The sequence below is a fragment of the Vulpes lagopus genome, chromosome 23 (assembly GCF_018345385.1).
Source record: "Vulpes lagopus strain Blue_001 chromosome 23, ASM1834538v1, whole genome shotgun sequence".
Classification (NCBI taxonomy): Eukaryota; Metazoa; Chordata; class Mammalia; order Carnivora; family Canidae; genus Vulpes; species Vulpes lagopus.
In genome coordinates, this window is record NC_054846.1 from 15,889,587 (window position 1) to 15,913,318 (window position 23,732).

Consider the following 23,732-nt stretch of genomic DNA (forward strand, 5'->3'; position numbering starts at 1 on the left):
AAGAATGAGTAGGAGCAAGATGATGGAAATGGCATTACGGACCTAAGAAGCAGTGTGAACAAAGATCTTGGTGTATAGTATACACGAGCTGGACTTTATTCAGAAGGTAGAGGCAATATATGTGTTAAGAGAACTGTGAACTATACCTATGGAAAGATGAGACTGGAGGCAGATTATGTGAATAATCTTAATGCTTTGTAAGTAGTATGAACTTTTTGTTTGGGGTATTGGACCCCAGAAGGTGATTGCCAGACCAGAAGCATCAATATTACTTGAGAACTTGTTAAAAAGACAGACCTTGGGCTCAGATCCAGATCTCTTAACACAGAAACTTTGGTGGAAAGAGCCCAGCAATCTGTGGCTTAACAAGTTCTCCAGGTGATTTTAATGTATGTTAAAGCTGGAGATCCACTGCTTTAGGGAAAGGAGAACCATCAAAAAGTTTTAGGGAAAATTGTGAGTTAGCAAGGTTTTAGATAGCAATTCATATGGAGGAGGAATTAAAGGAGGGAAATTTTAAAGATAAAGAGAACAGTTTGGGCAGTGTTAGAATAATTGAACTAAGAAATAGTGAAGCACAGAATCAAAAATAGCCATAGTGCAAGAGAAAGAATGAATGAATTTGAAAGATACTGTGGAGGCTTGCTGTCTGACTAGATATAAGGTTTTAGAGGAAGAGGAGAAAAGGAGAAGTCAAGATAATTGGAGCATTTCTAATTTGGCTGTGTGAAGGACTGGATAACTAAGAAAAGAAACAAGTTTAAAAGGAAAAATTATTCATTCTTTTTTTGATGTATTAGGTTTGAATTACTGGAAGCATACCAAAGTTAGTAGTCTAATGGGCAGTTGATATTTTGGGCTAGAAACTCTGGAAATGGCAATAATTGTTGGTTGAGGTAGTTGATGTCTAGCTCAACTATCCGGAGTTATTTCAGAAACAAGGACCTGGGAATCATGAGGAGGTAGACAGATGAAAAGTGAAGAGAGTCGCCTGGCTGGCTCAGTCAGTAGGGCATGTGACTCTTAATCTTCGGGTCATGAGTTAAACGCCCATGTTGGGCATAGAGCTTACTTTTAAAAAAATGAGAAGGAGAATCAAAAATTTAGAACGAGAATCTGGAGAGAGGGTATCAAAGAAGCTTAGAGAAGAGAGAGAAGCATAAACACTATAATACAGACAGGTGAAGAGGGATAAGCATCCATTGGAGTCAGACAGTTGGACATGAAATAGAGAACAGCTGCTTCTCTCTCTGCCTGTGTCTGCCTCTGTGTGTGTGTGTGTGTGTGTGTGTGTGTGTTATGAATAAACAAATAAAATCTTAAAAAAATGAATTTGAAAGATAATGTGGAGGCTTACTGTCTCATTAGATATAAGGTTAGCAAAGTCATTTTTTGTGCTGTACCTATAACAGAATGATAGAAGATTAATTAAGAAGTGAAAGGGAGGCAAGGAAGCATAAATAAGAAATTTACTTAAATCTTTCAAGAAGTTCATTATTTTTTTAAGTTTTTATTTGAGAGAAAGAGAATGAACAAAAAAGAGAGCATAAGCAAGGAGAGGGGCAGAGGCAAAGGGAGAAGCAGGCTCCCCAGGAGCAGGGAGCTGGACATGGGACTCAATCCCAGGACCCCAGGATCACGACCAGAGCGGAAGGCAGACGCTTAACCAACTGAGCCACCAGGTGTCCCAATCTTTGAAGAAGTTTAGATTGTTGATATCATATTCCCTGTTTATTCATGGCTGACCAAAATAATTAAACAAGACTGAACCCTATTAACTAAACATTATTTCAATGATAATTCAGAAAGGAATCAGACCTATAATTAATTGTGATAGAGAATCAGATACTATTATTATACATGTTAAGGAATTTCTAAGAGTAGGCAAACAGAAATTAGTTATCTGCTACTCATATGAGGTGCTTTTTATGAGATTTATGAATATATCCATATTGCCTACAGATATTGTATAACTGACTTTCAGCTAACGTGTTATCTATACTAAATTGTAGTCTATGGCTATATGGTAGTTCTTAAAGTACATAACTGGTACAGCTGAGTAGACCATATGTAACAATCTTTTTTAGGATTTTATTTCTTTATTTTAGAGTGTAGGCACATGTGAGCACCAGCCAGAGGGGCTGGGGCGGGGGGGAGCAGAGGGAGAAAGAGAGAGGGAGAATCTCAAGTGGACTCCAACACTGAGCTGTGGAGCCTGACTCAGGGCTTGAGCCCAGGACCCTGAGATCACAACCTGAGCCGAAATCAAGAGTTGGACACTTACCTGACTAAGCCTCTCAGGCACCCCAATATGTAAGACTTCTAACCAAGGACTTTTAAGGATGGAGTTTGCAGCTGGCATCATATTTTCTAGAATTAGGCCCTCACCTTTACTATAAGAGAGGGTAGTCATATTGCCATCTTTTGAATGGTACCACAATTCTTCAGAGATTTGTAAGAGACTAAAGAATATACATCACAGAACATTATATCTATTTCACACTTGAAAATGTTGTATTTCTGCTGTCATGTCCTAAGATTTAGCCATTCTACACTGGGAAATGCCATTCCAGCACTGGGAATTGTATTGACCTCCTCAAAACTGTATCAAAGGACATTTTGTAGTCTGCACGTGTATGTGCTTTGTAAGGTTTACCTTTATATTCAGTAGGAGAATCTGTATTTTTTTAAAAGTTAAATATTGGGCAGCCCCGGTGCCCTAGCAGTTTAGTGCCGTCTTCAGCCCAGGGCATGATCCCGGAGACCCAGGATCGAGTCCCATGTCTGCTTCTCCCTCTGCCTATGTCTCTGCCTCTCTTTCTCTCTGTGTCTCTCACAAATAAATAAATAAAATCTTGGGGATCCCTGGGTGGCTCAGTGGTTTAGCGCCTGCCTTCGGCCCAGGGTGTGATCCTGGAGTCCCGGGATCGAGTCCCACGTCAGACTCCCTGAGTGGGGCCTGCTTCTCCCTCTGCCTGTGTCTCTGCCTCTCTCTCTCTGTCTCTCTGTCTCTCATGAATAAATAAATAAAATCTTTTTATAAATAAATAAATAAATAGTTAAATATTGTTAATCCCTGCATTCTGTCTTACATCAAAATGCCCTAAAATTCTCAATAAAACAGGGGTGAAAGGTAAAGCATAGGGAATATAGTCAATAGTATTATAGCAGCATCATATGGTGACAGATGGTAGCTACGCTTGTGGTAAGCATAGTGTAACATATAGGGTTGTCAATTCACCGTGTTGTGCACCTGACATTAATGTAACATAGTGTGTCAACTATACTTCCATTAAAAAAATCTGAATGCAGATTCAGTATTTGGAACTGAATAAAGCTTTACTGTCCAGTGTTGTAACCACTAGTGACATGTGACTATTAATCACTTGAAATATGACTAGTCTGAATTGAGATATGCTAGATGTTATAAGTATAAAATTCATACCAAATTTCTAAGACGCAATACGAAATATGTTATATTGATTATATTTTTAAATTATTTTGAGTATTCTTAAATATACTATCCTAAAATTAACTTCACCTGTTTTTTTTAAATGTGGCTTCTAGAAAAGTTTAAATTACACATGTGGATTGCATTATATCTCCATCAGATAGCACTCTTATGTCTTGGTGATCATTTTGTTCCCCCCAATTTTTTTTGGCTTGGGCATCCCAGTATTGAACATGAGCATATTTTAATATTCAAGTAGTATACACATTTCTGTTATAATTAACAGCCTTGGGGGGAAAAAACAGGATAATCTTCAAATCTATTTAAAAATCCAAAATATTAATACTAAGTTCAAAACTGAGTTAATCTCTTACCATATAAACTGTTCCTTCTCCAGTATAATTAAGCTCCAAAGTTGAAACCTGGGTGTCATCCTGAACTTCCTCTCCTTCACCTTTTACACTGGTAATCAGTTGGTGTAAGTAATAACTTAAATCTTTCTGAAACCTGTCCCTTCTTTTTCATTCCCACTGCTGCTTTCTTGAGGCTCTCAGTACTTCCCGCATAAACTGTTGTAGTCATCTTAGAGATGACCTTTTGCTTCCCTACCTTTCTTCCAAAAGGACATCTCATTCCATTATCCCCATATCTAGCATAGAACAGAACCTATAGTAAATGTTCAATAAATGTTTGTTGATTGAGTAGATGACGGAACTGCTGGTATTAAAAGTTGTAGAATGGAAAAAAGACTTTTTAGGGTCGTCTGACTGGCTCAGTTTGTAGATCATGCAGCTCTTGATTTCGGGGCTATGAGTTCAAGCCTCACTTTGGGTGTAAAGATTACTGAAGAAAAAAAAAGACTTTTATTCCTATATAATGTATGTGTATTCAATGGCAAACACAGAGTAACTGCAGATGTAATTCTCTGGCTGAACTTGTCAGTGCTTTAAAAATATATATTCAGGGCAGCCCGGGTGGCTCGTGGTTTAGCACCGCCTTCAGCCCAGGGTGTGATCCTGGAGACCCGGGATCGAGTCCTGCATCAGGCTCCCTGCATGAAGCCTGCTTCTCTGCCTATGTCTCTGCTTCTCTCTCTCTCTCTCTTTCTCTCTTTCTCTCTCTCTCCTTGTGTCTCTCATGAATAATTAAATAAAATCTTTTTTTTTTAATTCAACTTTTGCATCATATTTAGTTCCCTTTTCTTTATTGGATAGTCTTGGAAGTGGGGATATAATAAATGTTCTATTTTGCCAAGGATTTTGATTTGCCAATATAAATTTATGGCATTCAGTTCAGAGAATCATTGGTGCCATGAAGACAGCTCCTTGTTTTTGTCTGGAGTCCCCATGGGATTAAACTACATCTGGCAATAAGTAGGGATTCTGGTCTGGCCATCTTCAAAGGCAAGAGACTGCTAGTATTTATCAGATCTATGTGGATAAGCAAATGGGAAGGGATTAATTGGGGGGGGGCAGTTTTGTTTTCCTTCCTTTTGTAACTTACTATAAAATAAAACTCCCAAAGTTAAAAAAAAAAAAAAACTCCCAAAGTTCTCACAGCAAATTAATACTTTTCAGTGGTTTTGAAGAAGAAATCTATTCTCTTTTCTGTACGTAGATAGATAATTGAGAATTTTAGATTAATACTCTAATTGCATAAGTGTATATTTTTTAACTAGTTTACCTTGGTATAACAATAATTTGCAATGGTCAGAATGAATTTTCTAAGGATACTTTCCTAATTCTTTTTAAAGGGCTGAGCATTTACTACACTTTTAGACATTTTAACATCTGTAATATTGGGACCTCAAGGTTGGCATTTGAGACTTTTGTCACCTATTTGCGGGGAAAAGTTAACCCAAAATTATTTTCTGAGGACCTTACCTTGGACTGTCTTAGCATAGCACAGGCTACCACCTCTTTCAGATGAAGGTGGACCTGCCTTCCACATAGGCTTGTTTGTGTCTTTCTCCTTATACTCATTGCATTTTTGAGACACTATTAGCCCTGTGACTCAGTTTGCTGTGGTTGAAGCATGTGGCTTTACATTTAACTGACAAAATAAAATGGCTGCATTCCAGGTGCCTGTCACAGAGTATAATCTAGAAATTACCATTCAAAGCCTTAACCTAAGAGAAATAATGTTTATGCGGGATTGCCTGAAGAATATGTAGTCTCTCCATTTGTCTATACTTTAAATCTATTCCAGGATTAAGTCAGTCCCTCTGAGAGTCACATACCTGGATTCTATCATATTACCAAGGGAGGAATTTCTTATCTCAGGAATAGAAATAATGTGTTTTTCTAGGCCATCTGGTTTGTTTTTATATTATGGTCATTTTTGACTCTTGTAGATGTTCGTGTTTCTTTCTTTATGTTGCCTGCTAGAAAGCTTAAGAACAAATACATGGTGTACCTCGAAGTCTATAGAATTTCATGGAGTGATTTTTATGTCCTTCTTATTTTTGCATTACCTTCTCTTATGTTATATTTATTTTATCTTGATGCGTACGCATTGCTTTAAGCTCTGTGAACTGTTTCCTGCACGAAGTCATGCAAAATGCAAACACATAATAAAATCGATGGGCGTATCTATCATTTAATTATAGTTGTTCCCCATACGTTCTTACTAAATAGAATGTTTTTAAAAGCTCCATCTCCCTCTGTGTGTTACACTGTAACTAGTTTAAAATATCTGTATATTATGAATTCCTAGGTTTTAGATTAAGAGTGACCTAAGGTTGAAATGTTAATTAAATGTTTTAATGTTCTGTAGCTCTAAAGAAAATAGTTGGATAAAATGTCAGCATATAGGACTATTTTAAACATTAGGAAAAAAATCATCTCTCTGAAAAGGAGGGTAATTGTACAAGTTTGCCTAATCCTTTTGATCTTGGCACACAGCAATACAGACTTCAGTTGAGATTAAAACTATGAATTTCAAAGGAAACATGGCCTTCAGTGTGTAAAATATATAACAGCTGGTTGACTAGTCCATTTAAAACTACACAATAACAATCGTAGACAGAATGATTCTCCTGCCAAAAGATGCACGAGTGCTTGATGGTTATATCAAGATATGATACTAACTCACACTTCTCTTTAGTAATGATATAAATGTAGAAATGAACAGTGTGCTGCCAACTCCAGAATCTTTCTTCTGCTCAACAGTTCAAGGGCAGTTTAGAAGTACAGAACTCCTTTTAGTGATTTCTCTATCTGCTTTTCAGCCTGAACTTCAATGTGTTGTTGACTAAATTTCATTTCTTTTACCTGTCAGATATAATTTTTATTCTTAGAATCCCATTTCTTTCTCTAAATCCTTGATCCTCCTTTTTTCTTCTTTGACATTCACGACTTATTGTTCTTAATGTCACAGCTTCACACATTATTGTTCTTTTATTTTAAGTCCTCTAAGTTAAACTTTTCTTTGTAAATAGTATATATAATTTGTTTCATTTTTTGTTATACATTTATGTCAAGGTAAATATCTGAATTCTAAAACAGTGTAATATAATCAATATAGGAGAATATTAGGCTCATGTTAAATTATAATTTACATATTCCAGTATTTTCACTGTTGTGTTTCACTTGAGCAAGTAATTCTGAACGAGTTTAATGTATTACATTAGAAACAAGGATTAATGTGGATTTGTCACTTTTAGAAAATCCCATTTGGAAAGTATATTTACATCCTGAATTTGTATCTGTCCAATTATGAAAAAATGATTTTGTCTTGAAAAACAAAACCTTTTTGTTTCTTGAAATTTTTGATATAACGTAATAGCAAGTTTCTTTACTATTCTTTAAATTTGTTTGGGAGAAGGAACTTAGAGATAAATAAAACATTTGCTAAAGTTACTTGGATTCATCACAAATTTGGAGCCAGCATTTAAGGAGTTAATGTATCTTATTAAGGGGACAGGAAATCTGGCAACTATTGCAGAAACTAGACCTAATGGTGCACACAAACAATTTGTCAGTCTTCTTAAATGTGAATAGCTTTCCGCAAAGTGGCTGCTCTTGCTTTGTTTGAACAGGCTAAACTTTTCCTTTTTGGACTTTAAATCTTAGAAGTGAAATGTGATCCACATATTCAATCAAAATCATTTAATTCAAAGCATATTTTGATTGGAACAAAGTTGACATGGAAAGAAACTCTAGAATAAAAAAGTTGAAAGGACTTTATATCATATATTTAGCAGGAAAATTTGAAACAGTTCTAATTAGGCTGAAAAAAACAGCTTTCTTCAATGTAAATTACAAAGGTCATATATCAATGTTAAGGAAACATTACCACTAGTGTTTGAAATCCAGCACATGCAAACATAACAGACCAGTTCATTTTAAATCTGTGTGTGTGTGTATGTGTATAGGAAGAAGGCTGTATTACATGTATTTGAAGTGAAAAATACTTAAAATTCCAAGTTCATAATGTTGTGTATTACTTTCTATCCAATCCCAACATTAACTCGTTTGAAACATGTGATCTACACTCAAATGAATTCATACTCTTAATATATAAAAGTACGATGAAAAATTTACAAAACTAATGTTTATTCTTCCATGTAAAATATGATTGGGTGCCTGACTGGCTCAGTCAGAATAGCATGGAACTCTTGATCTCAGGGTTGTGAGTTCGAGCACCACATTGAATATACATTACTTAGAAGTTTTTTTTTAAATCTTTAAAATATGATTAAATACACCTTATAATTAAATGTATACCAGGTCAAGAGGGTTAGTCATTGATTTTTATTTTCTTCTTTGATACCTAGAGCAAATGCATTTTGAATCTCAGAACTGAATCAGGTCTTCTGGAAGCCTGAGAAGGGCAGTGGTGGTATAGATGAATAGAAATGTATATCTGGGTTGCACAGACCTACCTCCTTCTGGTTCTACAATTATTTCTATACTTAAGGATTTGTAAATACTATTTGATCTTTTTCTTTTTCATAAAAATGACTTGTCACATAGCTATCAGTAGCTTTATTTGATGGCTTTTTAAAAATGGTGTTATATGAGAACATTTAACAAAAATATAAATAAATATTAGCATTAATTTGGGAATAATACATAAATAAGGTTTTCAGATCTTGAGATGAATGAGTATCTTTCTTTTGTTAATTAAAATTGGCTTTCTTGATTTTTGCATAATTTTTACATTAGAGAAAATTTGATTGTTTGAAAATAAAAAGACATTGCTACAGTATCTCTGAAGCATACATAGATTAAGAAACACATGATTAATGCCTTTTATTTTAGAATTTTTATTCCCAGGTAGCTTAGCATGTTTTGGAAAAAACAAGCCATTTCTACATAAATTATCGTATTATTTGTACTAGAGGAAACAAGAATAATTTTAAGTAATATTTTTTATCAATAAATAATTCATTTCCTTAATGGGTAGTTTGAGGAAAACAGATTACATTCTTTCAATGAAATTTATTGTGGGACACATATTCATATATGTTATAATTATTTCTGACACAAGATTACACAAATGAGTTGTTTATGAATAATTTAGTATTATCTTTATAATATTAAAGCTTGAATTTGTTGATGTTCTGCATGTGGACCAAACAAATGAAAGTTACTAATAAGTGTTTGTATTTGACATCTGTATACTGTACTTTTTAGCATATCTCAAGTGTTTTAGTCTCTGCTTAATAGATCTCATTAAAAAAACAGATATCAGCCCCAAGACAGTTTGTCAAGACTAATATGAGTCCCCCTGGATTGGATTGACAATTTGTGTGAGGCTTCATATGATAGTCTTTTCATAGTCTTATTTGATCCTTAACAATTGGACATTAGTCACTGATTTATTTTATAATAACTCAGATGAGTTGAATATTATTGTATTGTGTTGGACATTTTAGTGGATTTTCTTTTTACAAATTTTACTCAGAGCACACATTGGATGTAAATGATGTATCCAGCCTGCTAGGGGAGTACTAACAATTGATTGGTTAGGTTTGAGAGCAGCATGGGAAGAATGTTACTATCCCCTAGCTGCAAACCGTATTTAATTCCAGTCTTAATGAGGACTGTCTGACCTAAAGGCTTTGAAAAATCACAAATGTTTAGCATTCCACTGTCATGTTTTTATTTTTTTGTGACTAAAAGTGTGGATATAAGTATTTTATACTAAATATTTTTTAAAATCTTAACATATAAAAAGAGCTTTAAAGAATTTTTCATATGTTTTATGATTTATATTTTTGACTTAGAGAAACAAGTTATGGAATCTCAGGGTATTCCATTTTGAATTATTTGTATTTCTTTCCCTCAATAATATCCTCCTGCCTGTCCTTTACCTCTTACCTCAAGACTTTACTAAGTGCATTTGTTTATTATTACATACTTTTGGCTAGGCACTTGCCATTCACTACTACCAAAAGGATGTTAAAGTCCTGAGCTGACTTTGTTTTGAGATGGTTTTAAACTTTTTTGGAACTCTTAACACCTGTAGTAGTTGTTCTTTTGGATCTCTTTTTAAAACTTTAGTAAATTGCAAGAAATGCTTGAAGACCACTAATGAGATTTTTTTATTCATTTTTAAAAATTTATTTAAAGTCTATCCATGAACCTCTGGAAAAGATTTTTGCCAATAATTCCATGAATTTTACTAGTCAACACCTTAAGACTTGACCAATATGACAGTGTAAAGGGAGGGTGACCCATGACACTGCGGTCATCTCTGCATGTGTGTTAAGGTGTAATAGGAGCATACAGTGTCTTTCAGTATTTTTGCTTAACATTTTGATGTAGCATCACAATATAAAATTTTAAGCATCTAAATGTTAAACGTGTTGTTACCAAGTTCACCATTTTGAATGTGCATAAGGAAGTAATCAACATTAAGAAAACTCACAATTCTTTTTTTGATGATGCATAAAATGAAATTGCCCTGGTTTTTAGAGCTTTAATATTGAGAAAATTTGCTTGTACTTTATCATTTGCTGAGCCTTCTGGAATTTTATAGTCTCAAATCACAACACTACGGACACTCAGGAGACTCCTGACTGTTTTATCTTATTAAACAATTTTGAAATCATTAATTTTTAATTAGCTTGGATGCAGAGTTTTTTTATTGTTTCAATAGTGTGTGTATATGAAATAAACGTTTTTTATTTAAACTACTGGCGAGAGTATTATTTACATAAATAAGTGTAGGTTCTTTCTAAGAGTACATACTGTGGGTTTGCTTCATATAGTCACACTTTTTTGTAGACTCAGAGATATTACATGCTAATCTATTATAGTAGGGCTTTTCAGCAGTTTATTAACTCAGATTTTGAACAACTAAAAAGGATGTAAGCTCAGAGATATGTGTAAGTCCTTCCTGATTGAAAGTTCTAATTAAGTGAATTGGAGAAAATTAACTGAAATTAGCTGTCAGAAAGTCACATTTAAATGAGTGATGAGCTAGTCTGGCAGTAAACATTTAAATGATATAAATTGCCATTTAAGTGTATGGTTTAATGTTTGTCATGCATTAATGTGACATGAGGCTGCAGTGACAATCAAGCAGCTTGCTCTAATTTGAACATATTTAGGGCTTTTGTGTGGAGTGCACTGCACACAAATTAAGACAATTGCTGTTTTTATGTGTCACTTTAAACATGGCTCCCACTCCCTCATCCCTACCCAAGGCCCAAGTTAATGAAACAAACGTATCATTTTTGTGTGCAGCTTCTATTAATAATTCCTGAATTTTCAGATTAATTTTAAATCCATGTACTTAAAATAGGAATTTGCTTAAAGCCCTTCTCTATTTCAAATAATACATGCAGCAGTTCTCTTAGCTATTTACTAAATTTATAAAGTTCATGAGTTTTATCAGAGATATCTAAAATACTAACTTTCACAGTTGTATGAGAATTGCCTCGAGTTTTATTTACAGATTTATTTTTTGCATTTTATGTACTATGTGGTATATTGTGAAATCCTCTTAAATATTAAAGGAAATATATTCTTTGAATTCAGTTGTAAATATTTTTCTTATTCAAAGGCACTCATTTGGGGCAGCCCGGGTGGCTCAGTGGTTTAACGCCGCCTCCAGTGTGGTCCTGGAGACCCGGGATCGAGTCCCATGTCAGGCTCTCTGCATGGAGCCTCCTTTCTCTCTGCCTGTGTCTGTGCCTCTCTCTCTCTCTCTCTCTCTCTCTCTCTCTCTCTATCATGAATAAATAAATAAATAAACCTTAAAAAACAAAACAAAAAACAAAGGCACTTATTTTTTAAAGGGATTTTTTTTTAAGTAATTTTTATACCCAGCAAGGGCTCAAACTCACAATCCCAAGATCAAGAGTTGCATGCTCCTTTGACTAAGCCAGCCAGGCACCCACATAGACACTTATTTCAATAAAGCATGTTCTTACACAGGTGTACACCTGTGAACTATAGGAATGTCTTTTGTCATGAGGTGGTTTATATCTTATTAGTTGCTTGCTATAGAAGTTATTCAATTTTGTTCTAAAACCAATAGGTTTCTTTTTATATTGATAATATAGCAAACCACACCAAATACATCACAGCCATATACTTAACTACAGGAAAGTAAGAATTTTAAAGAGATAACATCATCTAATAAAATCTGGTATACTTCAAATCAAGCTTCAGCATTTGAGTTTTAGAGCTCTGTGATTTGAATAGCACTATTTATTGATAAACTAGTCCATAATGCTAAAGTTTTATGGTGAAATAATTTTGAAGAATTTTAAATAATATAAATCTAAGCACTTTTATAAAAATGTCTCCAATTTTTTAAACTCTTTTATGTTTATAACTTTATTACATTCGGCAGTCATTTGTTGGTACTTACTATGTTTTAGGTACAGTGGTTGGTAATTGGGAAGGTAATGATGAATTGGAAGTGGATCTTGTGCCCAGCATTTCCACTGAATTCTTGATTATGTTTGTTCATTATTTATTGGACACTATTAGCATAAAATATTTGGTCTGGTTTGATATTAATATCCAGAATAATAATTCAGTAATCATAATTCAGTCATTATAAGTATCCCTCCAAAGATAAAATTTGCTGGCATAAAATTTGCTGGCATATTTCAACTCAGTTGAAATAACTACATAATTTGGTTATAGTTGTTGCAGTAGACAACAAAATATTTACATCTAGAAAAAGCATAAACATTTCGGGTGAATAGTAAATGTTTAATGTTTTCACATATGCTGTTCCAAAGTGGCCTTTATATTGCATCACCTCTTTTCTTTGAAGCATAAATTGGGTACCTGTCAGGCCCTGAGTTACAAATATGACCAAAATAGACCCAGTCCTGGTCCTCACAGTGCTTACAGTATAGTAGAATAATACTGAAATGTAAGCAACCTAATACAATTCAGTGTGAAAAGTGCCAGAAAGCTTCTAATTATAAAGAAAGGAGAATAGATTCTGGTGGAAAATAAGACATCAGAATAAGTCTGCTTGCCATAAATTTAGTGTAAAACTTTGCTATTTGTTCTAAATGTCTCTATATTTTAAAAGCTGAATTCAGAATAATCATCTGTGTACCTTTTTTCAGGCCCTGGAGAGTGAATTTGTTTCCTGCCAGCTTCACCAATGGATTGATCTCATTTTTGGCTATAAACAGCAAGGACCAGAGGCTGTTCGATCCCTCAATGTGTTCTATTACCTGACGTATGAAGGAGCTGTCAATCTGAATTCAATAGCTGATCCTATATTGAGAGAAGTAAGTTATCTGACTGGATCTCTTAGGTATCTTTAGACTAGAAGGTACTAGATATCATCTTCCCCATGCATTCATTTTGCATATGATGAAACTAAAACCAGGTGAGTGAAGTGACTTAAGCAGAATAACCTTTCAGTTAGTGACCTAGCTGGAACTTGAATCTAGGACTTCCCTCCAACAAAATATTTGAATCAATATAAAATGAGAGCTTCTTCTTCAATTTGAACCCATTCAGGGATCACTAATCATTTCTACAATTGTTAAATTTTGAAGGCTGCTCACTAAGTTAAATTATTAGGAAAACAGTAATTATTAAAGAAATAAGATTGTAAGCGTAGGGGCACCTAGGTGGCTCCATGGTTGAGCATCTGCCTTTGGCTTAGGTCATGATCCCCGGGGTCCTGGGATCGAGTTCCACGTCGAGCTCCCTGCAGGGAATCTGCTTCTCCCTTTGCCTATGTCTCTGCCTCTCTCCATGTGTCTCATGAATAAATAAATAAAATCTTAAAAAAAAAAAAAGATTGTAAGCATAAATCTATTTAAATGTGATAAAACTTGTATTTAGATATAGTACATAAGTATATATGTAACCGTATAGAAGTTAATAGTAGGAAGGAATTCTAAATCTTTTTCATGTCCTCAAACTTGATCTTAGAAATTATTGAGACTTGCTTTGTCTTGTCATTTATTTTCTTAAGTAAAACACTCAAAACATGGTTTTGACGAATACAATATTCACCAAAAAAGTCTGTAGATAGCCTTGATATTTTTGTGTGTATTTTAATCTAATTATGAATCCTCCTAATGCTAACATATATTATGTGCAAAGATTATAGGATTTAACAGAGTGACTTAGGTATCTGTACAATTTTAGAACAAGTATATTTAAGAAACTAAGACTGATTCATAGGGAATATTTATTTCATTTTAAAGGGATATATTTATTCATGAGAGACACAGAGAGAGAGAGAGAGAGAGAGAGAGAGAGGCAGAGACACAGGCAAAGGGAGAAGCAAGCTCCATGCAGGAAGCCCGATGTGGGACTCCGTCCTGAACTCCAGGATCACACCTTGGCCAAGGGCAGGCGCTAAACCGCTGAGCCACCCAGGGATCCCCAGAGATGCATTCCTTTTTTTTTTTTTTTTTTGATGCATTCCTTTTTAATTCTACTTATGACTTGATAATATTGACAGTATATAATAAGTACATATATAAATATACTTGCCAGTATATATTATTGCCTGGTTCATGTGCCAGACAATGATTAGTACACAAGCAGAAGCATCATGTATTAGATGTACATATGTCTTAAATTGCATAGGATTTGGATTGTTGGTTTTTTATTTAATTTAGAGCTGAATCAAATGAACCCTTAAAGACTTTTCTAATTTTTCATTTCTTGGAAATGTTCTTTATGGGGCCATTTTATTTTATTAGAGCAATAACTGATTGCATGACATAGAATATACATACTTCCATATATAAAACTGAGGTTAGAGCAAATATACAAGTGGAAAACAATATATATATATATATACATATATATATATATATATAATACATATTTCATTGTTAGACTAGAATAGCATAGGCCAGTTTCCTTTTTTTTTTTTTACATATTTGAAGTTTTAACTTTGTTTTATAGATGTCCATAATTCTTCACCAAATACACCACCTACTTTTGTTTTTTCATGTTCCCTTATAGTAATTATTCATAAAGCTACATAGTTGCATTATGACTGAAAGGACAGTATAGATTTGATTTTAGAATCTCCTGTTTTACTTAACATACCAGCATATTATCTTATATTGCTATATAATCTGCAATTTTAATTTTGAAATTCCATAATACTCTGTAGAGTTGCTCTGAAGATATACTTAACACTCTCTTCCAATGTGAGATCCTATTTTTAAAGACTTTATTGATATGTCCAAGATGAGATAACTATACCTTCCTTGTCATTAGAGTCTATGCTACCTTTGCATGATAAAGGATGGCTCTCAGCCTGTACCTTTATGATACTGCTAGTTAAAAAGTGAAACATTTAATTAGCAGGTTGTTTAAAGAATGTAATTTGTTCTTTGTTTTATGGGATTTTTTTCCCCTTTTATCTGTTTCACCCATTTCCCCATACTTGCCTCCCCTCTGGCAACTACCAGTTTATTCTCTGTATTTAAGAGTCTGTTTTTTTGGTTGTCTCTTTTTTCCTTTGTTTGATTTTTTTTTTTAATTTTTAAATTCTACATATGAGTGAAATCATATATATGTCTTTTTCTGAATTATTCACTTAGCATTATACCCTCTAGGTCCATCCATGTTGTTGCAAATGCCAGGATCTCATATTTTAATGCTAAATAATACTCCGTGTGTGTGTGTGTGTGTGTGTGTGTGTGTGTGTGTGTGAACGAATAAAGACATCTTTATCCATTCATCTACAGATGGTGGACGCTTAGGTTGCTTTGATAGCTTGGCTGTTCTACATAACACTGCAATAAATATAGGAGTGCCTTTATCTTTTTAAATTCATGTTTTCCTTGTTTTTGGGTAAATAGTAATAGAATTACTAGATCATATGATAATTCTAGTTTTAATTTTTTGAGGAACCTCTATACTGTTTTCCAAAGTGGCTGCACCAGGTTGCATTCCCACCAACAGTGTATAAGAGTTGTTTTTTTTTGCCCCACATCCTTGCCAACACTTGTTATTTCTTATATTTTTTATTTTAGCCCTCTGACTGGTATAAAGTGATATCTCATTGTGGTTTTGATTTGCATTTCTCTGATGATGAGCAATGTTCAACATCTTTACTGTGTCTGTTGGCTATCCAGAAGACATTTGGAAAAATGTCTATTCAGGTCCTCTGGCCATTTTTTTAAATTTGATTATTTGGTGTTTTAGTGTTGAGTTGTGTAAGTTCGTTATTACTTTGGATATTAACCCTGTCTTGGATATATCATTTGCAAATATTTTCTTGTATTCAGTAGGTTGCCTTTTTGTTTTGTTGACGGTGTCCTTTGCCATGCAAAGGTTTTTATTTTGGTGTGGTCCCCATAGTGGAATTTTGCTTTTGTTTCCCTTTCCTGAGGAGACATAGCTGGAAAAATATTTCTATGCTAATGTCAAAGAATTTACTGCCGATACTTTCTTCTAGGAGTTTTATGGTTTCAGGTCTCACTTTTAGGTCTTTAATTCATTGTGGGCTTATTTTTGTGTCTGATTTAAGAAACCATACACAGTTTCATTCTTCTACATGTAGCTGTCCAGTTTTTCCAGCACTATTTGTTGAGAAAACTATCTTTTCCCCTTTTTATATTCTTGCCTCCTTCGTTATAGAATAATTGACCATATATGCATGAGTTTATTTTTGGGCTTCCTCCTCTGTTCCATAGATCTGTGTGTCTTTTTGTTCTAGTACCATACTGTTTTGTTTACTACAGCTTTGTAGTATATCTTGAAACCTGGGATTGTGATACCTCCAGCTTTGTTCTTCTTTTCTCAAGGTGGCTTTAGCTCTTTGAGGTCTTCTGTGGTTCCCTACAAATTATAAAACAGGAAAGAAATTGAAAATGACACAAACAAATGAAAGATATCCTATGTTCATGGATTAGATGAGCCAATATGGTTAAAATGTCCATACTGTCCAAAGTAATCTACAGATTTAATACAATCCCTGTCAAAATATGAATATTTTTCACAGAACTGGAACAAATAATACTTGAGTTTAGCTCTTTGTTATTATTCTGGACTGACCATTTCTCTTCCTCACACACACCCAAGATTTATCAAAGTTTACCGCATAATATTTACAGTATAATGTAAAAGAGCACTGTCAAATAAAAATCACCTGTGAGTTCTGGAAAGGATCAGTATGTCTACACTGTCCAATAGGGTAGCCACTAGTCACATGTGGCTGTTTTCCATTTGAAATGTGGCTAGTGTGACTGAAGAACTGAATATTTAATTTTATTTAATTCTAGTTTATCCAAACTCAAATAGCCCTAATTGGACAGTGTAGATATAATGACCATTGGCTATCACATATCTTTGGTGACCATATTTTCTGAATCCAAATTTTAGGCGTGTGGTCAGACAATAGGACAGTAAATGTTTGTTAAATTAACTTGGTAGAATATTTGAATTTGGTTTTAGTCCATTTCTATACTAGATATATAGTTGAAATATATGCATAAATTAAATTATATTTTTCTTTCACTTTAACATGTTAGGACTTCATAATGTTTTGTAGTAAAAATACAGCATACAATTTACTGTTTTAGCCATTTTTGAGCATAATTCTGTGATATCAAGCACATTAGTGTGCATCCATCTCTAGAAGTTTTCCATCTTCCCAAACTGAAACTCTGTATTTGTTAAAATAGTAACTCCAGATCCACCCCACCCACCCATACGTAGTCCTTGACTACCACCATTCTGCTTCCTGTCTCTAGGAATTTGACTAGTATAGGTACCTTATAGAAGTGGAATCATACAATGTTTATCCTTTTGTGTTTTGCCTATTTTACTTAGCATAATATCTCCAAGGTTCATCTGTGTTGTAGCATGTCAGAATTTACTTCCTTATAAGGATGAAGAATATTCCATTGTTTGTGTATACCACATTTTGTTTATCCATTCATCTGTTCATGGACATTTTGAATTGTTTTCACCTTTTTGGCTATTGTGAATAGTGCTTCTAAACATTGGGGTATATGTATCTGTTTAAGTCTCTGCTTTCACTTCTTTTGTATATATACCCAAAAGTAGAATTGCTAGATTATATGATAGTTCTGTGTTTAGCTTTTTGAGGAACTACCATACCAAATAAATTTTTAGTATTTCTTTTTCAAGATCAGCATTTGCTAAAGATTATTTAAAACTTTTGCTTTAAATTTCCTTGGTTCCTATTATTTTCCACATTAGCAAGTAGTTAATTATTAGCAAATTAAACTTTAACCAGTTTTCCACTCATCACACATATATTTATTTTTATATTATATAAACATATATATTAGATTCAGCATTCATTTAAAAAATATGGCCTATTATGTCCTAAATATGGTAGGTACTTAGTATTCTTGAAAGATAAATACAGTAGTCCATCCCCGCCCACCCTTATCCACAGGGCATATGTTTCAAGACCCACAATGGATGCCTGAAACTGTGGATAGTACCAAACCCTATATATACTATGTTTCATCCTGTACATATATACCTATTACAAAGTTCTGTTTATAAATTAGGTACAGTAAGAGATTAACAACAATAACAAAAGTTAGTTGAATGTAGTTTTTTTCTCTCTCAGAATATCTTATGTACTCTACTCACCCTTCTTGTGATAATGTGAGATGATAAAATGCCTACATGTTGAGATTAAGTGAGGTGAATGACGTAGGCATTGTGCCATAGTGTTAGGCTAGTACTGACCTGATGTCATGGCAGAAAGAAGATCATCTGCTTCCAGACCATGGTTGAGGTCATGAATCCATTGAAAGTGAAACCATAGATAAAGGGGGACACCTATATATTACTTCATTATTTAGCACTATTCACATAAATATACATGATTAATTCTCAAAGTTTTCTGGATGTTATTAAAACAAATATCATTTTTATTGTAATCATTCCATATCATAGTGCTAACTCGGTGATATAATGCAATATGATACAGTAGAATAGATAGATAGATAGATAGATAGATAGATAGATAGATAGATATGAATTTAATTCCTGACCCTGATGCTTGCTAGTTGTGTGACTTGGATCTTCCCAAGACTCTGTTTCCTTATGTATTGAATTGGTATGAGTACACCCACCCCATAATTTAGATGAGGCATAATGCATGTAAAGTGCCGGCATGGTACCTATCCCATCATTAAGTATTCATTAAGTGTTAAGTGTTAGCTCCTTTCCTTATTCTTCTTTGTTAAACCCCTGGGTTAAGAAACACAGCCATGAAAAGAATATGAATTACTGATTGTATCACAGAAAGATCATAAAATACTAACACTAGATAGGTTATCAGAGACTGTTTCCTAGAGGACACATGCAAAGTTCATTGTAAAGTGAGGCAAGGAAAGAAAAGAATAGGTCATTGATTTATTCATTTTTTAAAACATTTTATTTATTTGAGAGAGCATGGGGAGCGGGAGGGTGAAGCAGGCTGCCCACTGAGCAGTGAGCCCTATGCAGGGCTCAGTCCCAGGACCCTGAGCCTAAGGCAGACACTTAACCAACTGAGCCATCCAGGCATCCCAATTTACTCATTTTTTTAAACAACCTTTTACTAAACCCAAATTATATAATAAGGTTAAAAAGTTGAAAGTCAAACACCTGCTCTCATCAGCTTGAGTACATTTTCGAGCTTGGAAATATGGATAAGTTAACAGTATAATATACTGTGGTAAACTCAGTTTAGAGGTAAGTACACTGTATGTATGCACAAGCATACACAATAGGCACTAAACCCTAACTGCCAGAATCCAGACACGTTTTCTGGGAAATGAGAGACTGGACTGAAGGATAAATGAGAACATTGGATAGAGTCACAAGCAAAGGGTATCTACACAGAAGAAAGTGTATACACTTTCTGCACATAGGTGAGGGAGATCATGATAGGAGAATGTGGATATATGTGCAATGAACCAGAGGATAAGATAAGAGAGAAATACAGGAACCATACCATAAAGGGCCTTTAATAATATAAAAGTAATTATAACTACACGGGCAGAAGGCAGTAGATTATAGGTTGAAGGTTAGTGACATAACCACATGTGTGTCTTAGGACCTATCTGAAAGATTGAAAAGATAAAAACTGAAAAGTGCCCACTGGATTATTCTAAGATCACCGTGTGATCTTACAGAAATATTAGGAGGTAGAGGACTGTGCAGTGGATGGGACTTGAGCAAGTAAACACAGTGAGAAAAGAAATAACTGAAGAGAGAATCTTTAGTCACTTTATTGAGATATAGCTCGCATATGATACAATTTACCCATTTAACATGTACATTACAGTAGTTCTTCGTATATTCACAGAGTTTTATAAGCACTACCACAATCTAATTTTAGAACATATTTGTCACCACAAAAAGAAACCCACACCCCACTAGAAGTCACTCTGAGATTTATTTTCTTTTTTAATGGGTAAATATTTGACCATGTTTCTATGTTAATTGGAAAGATCCAAAAAGAGGGAAGAGTGTAAAACATACATGGGAGAGAGCATGTAGTAGACTACCAAGCTCTATGAGGAAGAAAAAAGGAACAAAATCCAGGACACAGATAGAGATAAGTACTGTACAGCATGGAGCAATACTGCCTTGTCTGAGATCAGAGAGTAGACGTTTACCCTGAGGACTGGTGTAAGTAAATGTGCATGAACAAGAGGAAAAGGCAACAAGAGTATGAGGTTTATACCAAAGGTGAGGGTGAGATAATATTTATGGGAATACCTAACGTAATGATGGGTGCTTCCTAGATGCTCAGTAATAGATGATTACTTTCTTTCCATTGTTTTTCTCTGTTCTCATCCGCAGAAGAGTAGATGTATAAAAAAACTTGACTGGAGGGGCACCTGGGTGGCTCAGTCACATAAGGGTTTGCCTCCCGCTCAGGTCATGATCTCAGGGTCCTGGGATCGGGCCCCACCTCAGGCTCCCTGCTCAGCAGAGAATCTGCTTCTGCCTCTGCCTCTGCCCCTTCGCCGGGGTAGGGGTGGGGGTGGCGCTCTCTCTCTCTCTCAGATAAATAAAAGAATTTTTTTTAAAGAAAAAAAAATTGGAGAGGCGTGTGTGTGTGTGTGTGTGTGTGTGTGTAAATACATGGAATATATAAAGCAGGGTTGAAAGTGGAAGGGTGATTCATGGAATTTGTTAAAGAGGTGCTGTTAACTGGTACATCTAGGCTGGTTTGGACAGATAAGGAAGGGGCCAATAAACTGGGCAAATTTGTCCTTTTATTCATTTATTCAACAAGTAACCATTTTATTCAAGGTACTGAAAATAGAGATGAGCAAGACAGACAGAGCCCCTCCCCTCATGGAACTCACATTCGAATGGGGTGCACAGAAAATAAGCAGTAAAGATTAATGAAGAAAATAAGACTAGGGAAGAGGATACAGAGTGCCATGTGAATAGGGTGCTCTTTTAGAAAGGTTGCTCATGGGCTGCCTCTCTCTTCATAAACAATTTCCTTCCTACTTTGAGATTGGAGCAAAGCTGTACAAGGTGACCCAGGGAGGCAGCTCCTATGGCTCTAACCATGGCCCGCCATGTGCCTGTAACCCCCTGGCCCCGACAGCCTCCAAGCCCTCTTGTCACAGCCTCCTGCTAGTTGTAAAGCTCCCATAATTGCCCTCTTCTTGTTCACTCCCCACCTCATCTCCAGGCTACACTGTCTGGACTGACCATTTCTCTTCCTCAGAACCTTGTACCTCTAAGATGCTTTAACACCTCTAATATTAGTAAGTATGTGCATATACTTGAATTATATTAGAACGTTATCTCTGCAAGATCATAGTAATGGGACCACTATAGATTTGTGCTTCTCTTGTATTAAAAGCAAATTGAACTTATTTCTGTCATTAAGTATAGTTTTACTTATTTCTATTCACTGCCATATATTTAGTTTAACTTGGAACAACACTTAGATACTCACAGAGTCAAGTTGTTTATATACAAGTCATGTATTTACTTACTACTTGGGAAAAGCTTCATTTCTCTTGAGGAAGTTTTATTCTAGAGTGAATGGTTAATATATATGGCATAGTAAGTGATCATAAAAATAATCTCTCTATAAAAAAAGCACTAAACGATAGAAATAATAACCATAAGAAGGGGAAGAGTAATCAGAGAAACAGCCTGCAGCACATTAAACTTTTATGTTGTTTTTAATTTTTAGAAAACAGCTGGGTTATCAATATACAACTATGTGTACATTTGCATATCACACACCAGAGAGAATTATTTTTCAGGCAAATACACTATTTTTTTTCAAATATCTGTGACCTCCGATTAAAAGATAGATTCTTATCTTTAGCTGTTTATTCTAACAGACCTCTTTGCTCCTTATTTCTGTCTCTTTGATAAATTTTTCTTTTTCTCTACCTTTACTATTTTTCAATCTATTTTCCAGCATTTACATATATTCTCTTTTTTGTGCATTTTTTAAAAATTGAGGTATAATATTAGTCTCAGGAATAGATCATAATAGATATTTGTGTATATTGTGAAATGATTACCACAGTAAGTCTAGTTAGTTAGCATCTGTCACCATACAGAGTTATGGAATCTTTTTTCCTGTAATGAGTACATATATTCCTTCATGGACAAGGTATACATAAATAAAAGTAGTTATCTTCTTCTTGTTAACTCTGCTGAATTTGGTTTGACTTATTCACTTCTCTTCCTTTATATTCCTTTCTCTTCCTTATCAAAGGAACACTAACTTCCTAACACTATTTCAAAAAAACTAAAATCAAGGAAAGAACAAATTTAAAAAGAGAAAAATTAGTATACTTGAATTCAGGGTCAGATATGAGTAAGAATAAATATATTTTTATTAAGAAAAAAAAAACCTTCTAAACTCCAAATTCACAAAACAAATACATGATGAGAGAGTAGACTCTCTGCTGAACAGGGATCCCAATATGGGGCTCGATCCCAGGACCTGGGATCATGACTTGAGCCAAAGGCAGATGCTCAACTGACTGAGCCACCCAGGGGCCTCAAGATTTTCATTATTTTTTTAAAGGTTTTATTTATTGATTCATGAGAGATGCAGAGAGAGAGAGGCAAAACACAGGCAGAGGGAGAAGGAGGCTCCTTGCTCTATTTACATAGATGGGCAGGGAAGAGGAGGAGGAGGAGAGCCATGATATTGCTCAATTTAAAGAATTATATACAATGGGTCTCATAATGTAAAAGTAAAATCTGAAAAATTTCCCTAAGTTGTGTTTAGTGTCAGTGGTTGGTTTTCCCTCTTCCAAATTTATCCTTCCAAATGCTGTTTTAGCAACACATAATCACTCTGAGAAGGTCTGTTTTCCAAAAGCAGCAGCAGCAGTGTTTAAGTTTACATGACCCCAGTTTCATGACGGCAGTAGCAAATCAGATATCTTATCCAAGGAAAAGCATTTTTGGCTTAGAATTCAATCACTTTCGTGGTGGGAGTCAACAACTTGTTTCAGCTCTAACACTACTGCAGAACACTGGCTGCAGTGAATCTTTCAGGAAGCATAAACACAATTGGTATTTATAGCATTGTTAACATTTGTTAAATAGTTAGGGGAATGGTCTGTAAGTCTGTTTTAAGCAGGTGGGGGAAGAATCTTTGTTTTGACTGCAGTGAGATTTAAGAGTAGGACAGTAAGACAACATGATTACTATGGTTATAGCAATAGAGTAGATTAGAAGTATTGAATACAGTAAGTTAAGAGTTCATGCAGCCACTATTCAGAGTGTTACAAAAATAATTCTGAAGTATCTCTGGCCAGAAGTGTGTTACACAGATGGCATATTTGACACAGTGCAGGCCAGGAACTGTACAACGAAAAGCCAAATAAACAGTA

The 23,732-nt window shown here is 34.7% G+C and overlaps 1 protein-coding gene across 1 annotated transcript in view; it reads left to right on the forward strand.

Moving 5' to 3' along the window:
• Positions 1 to 23,732, forward strand: part of LRBA (LPS responsive beige-like anchor protein) — a 730,439-nt gene that overhangs the window by 643,987 nt on the left and 62,720 nt on the right. Inside the window, 1 exon segment of the mRNA XM_041738215.1 lies at positions 12,999 to 13,166. Coding sequence (XP_041594149.1) covers positions 12,999 to 13,166 — 168 coding nt within the window.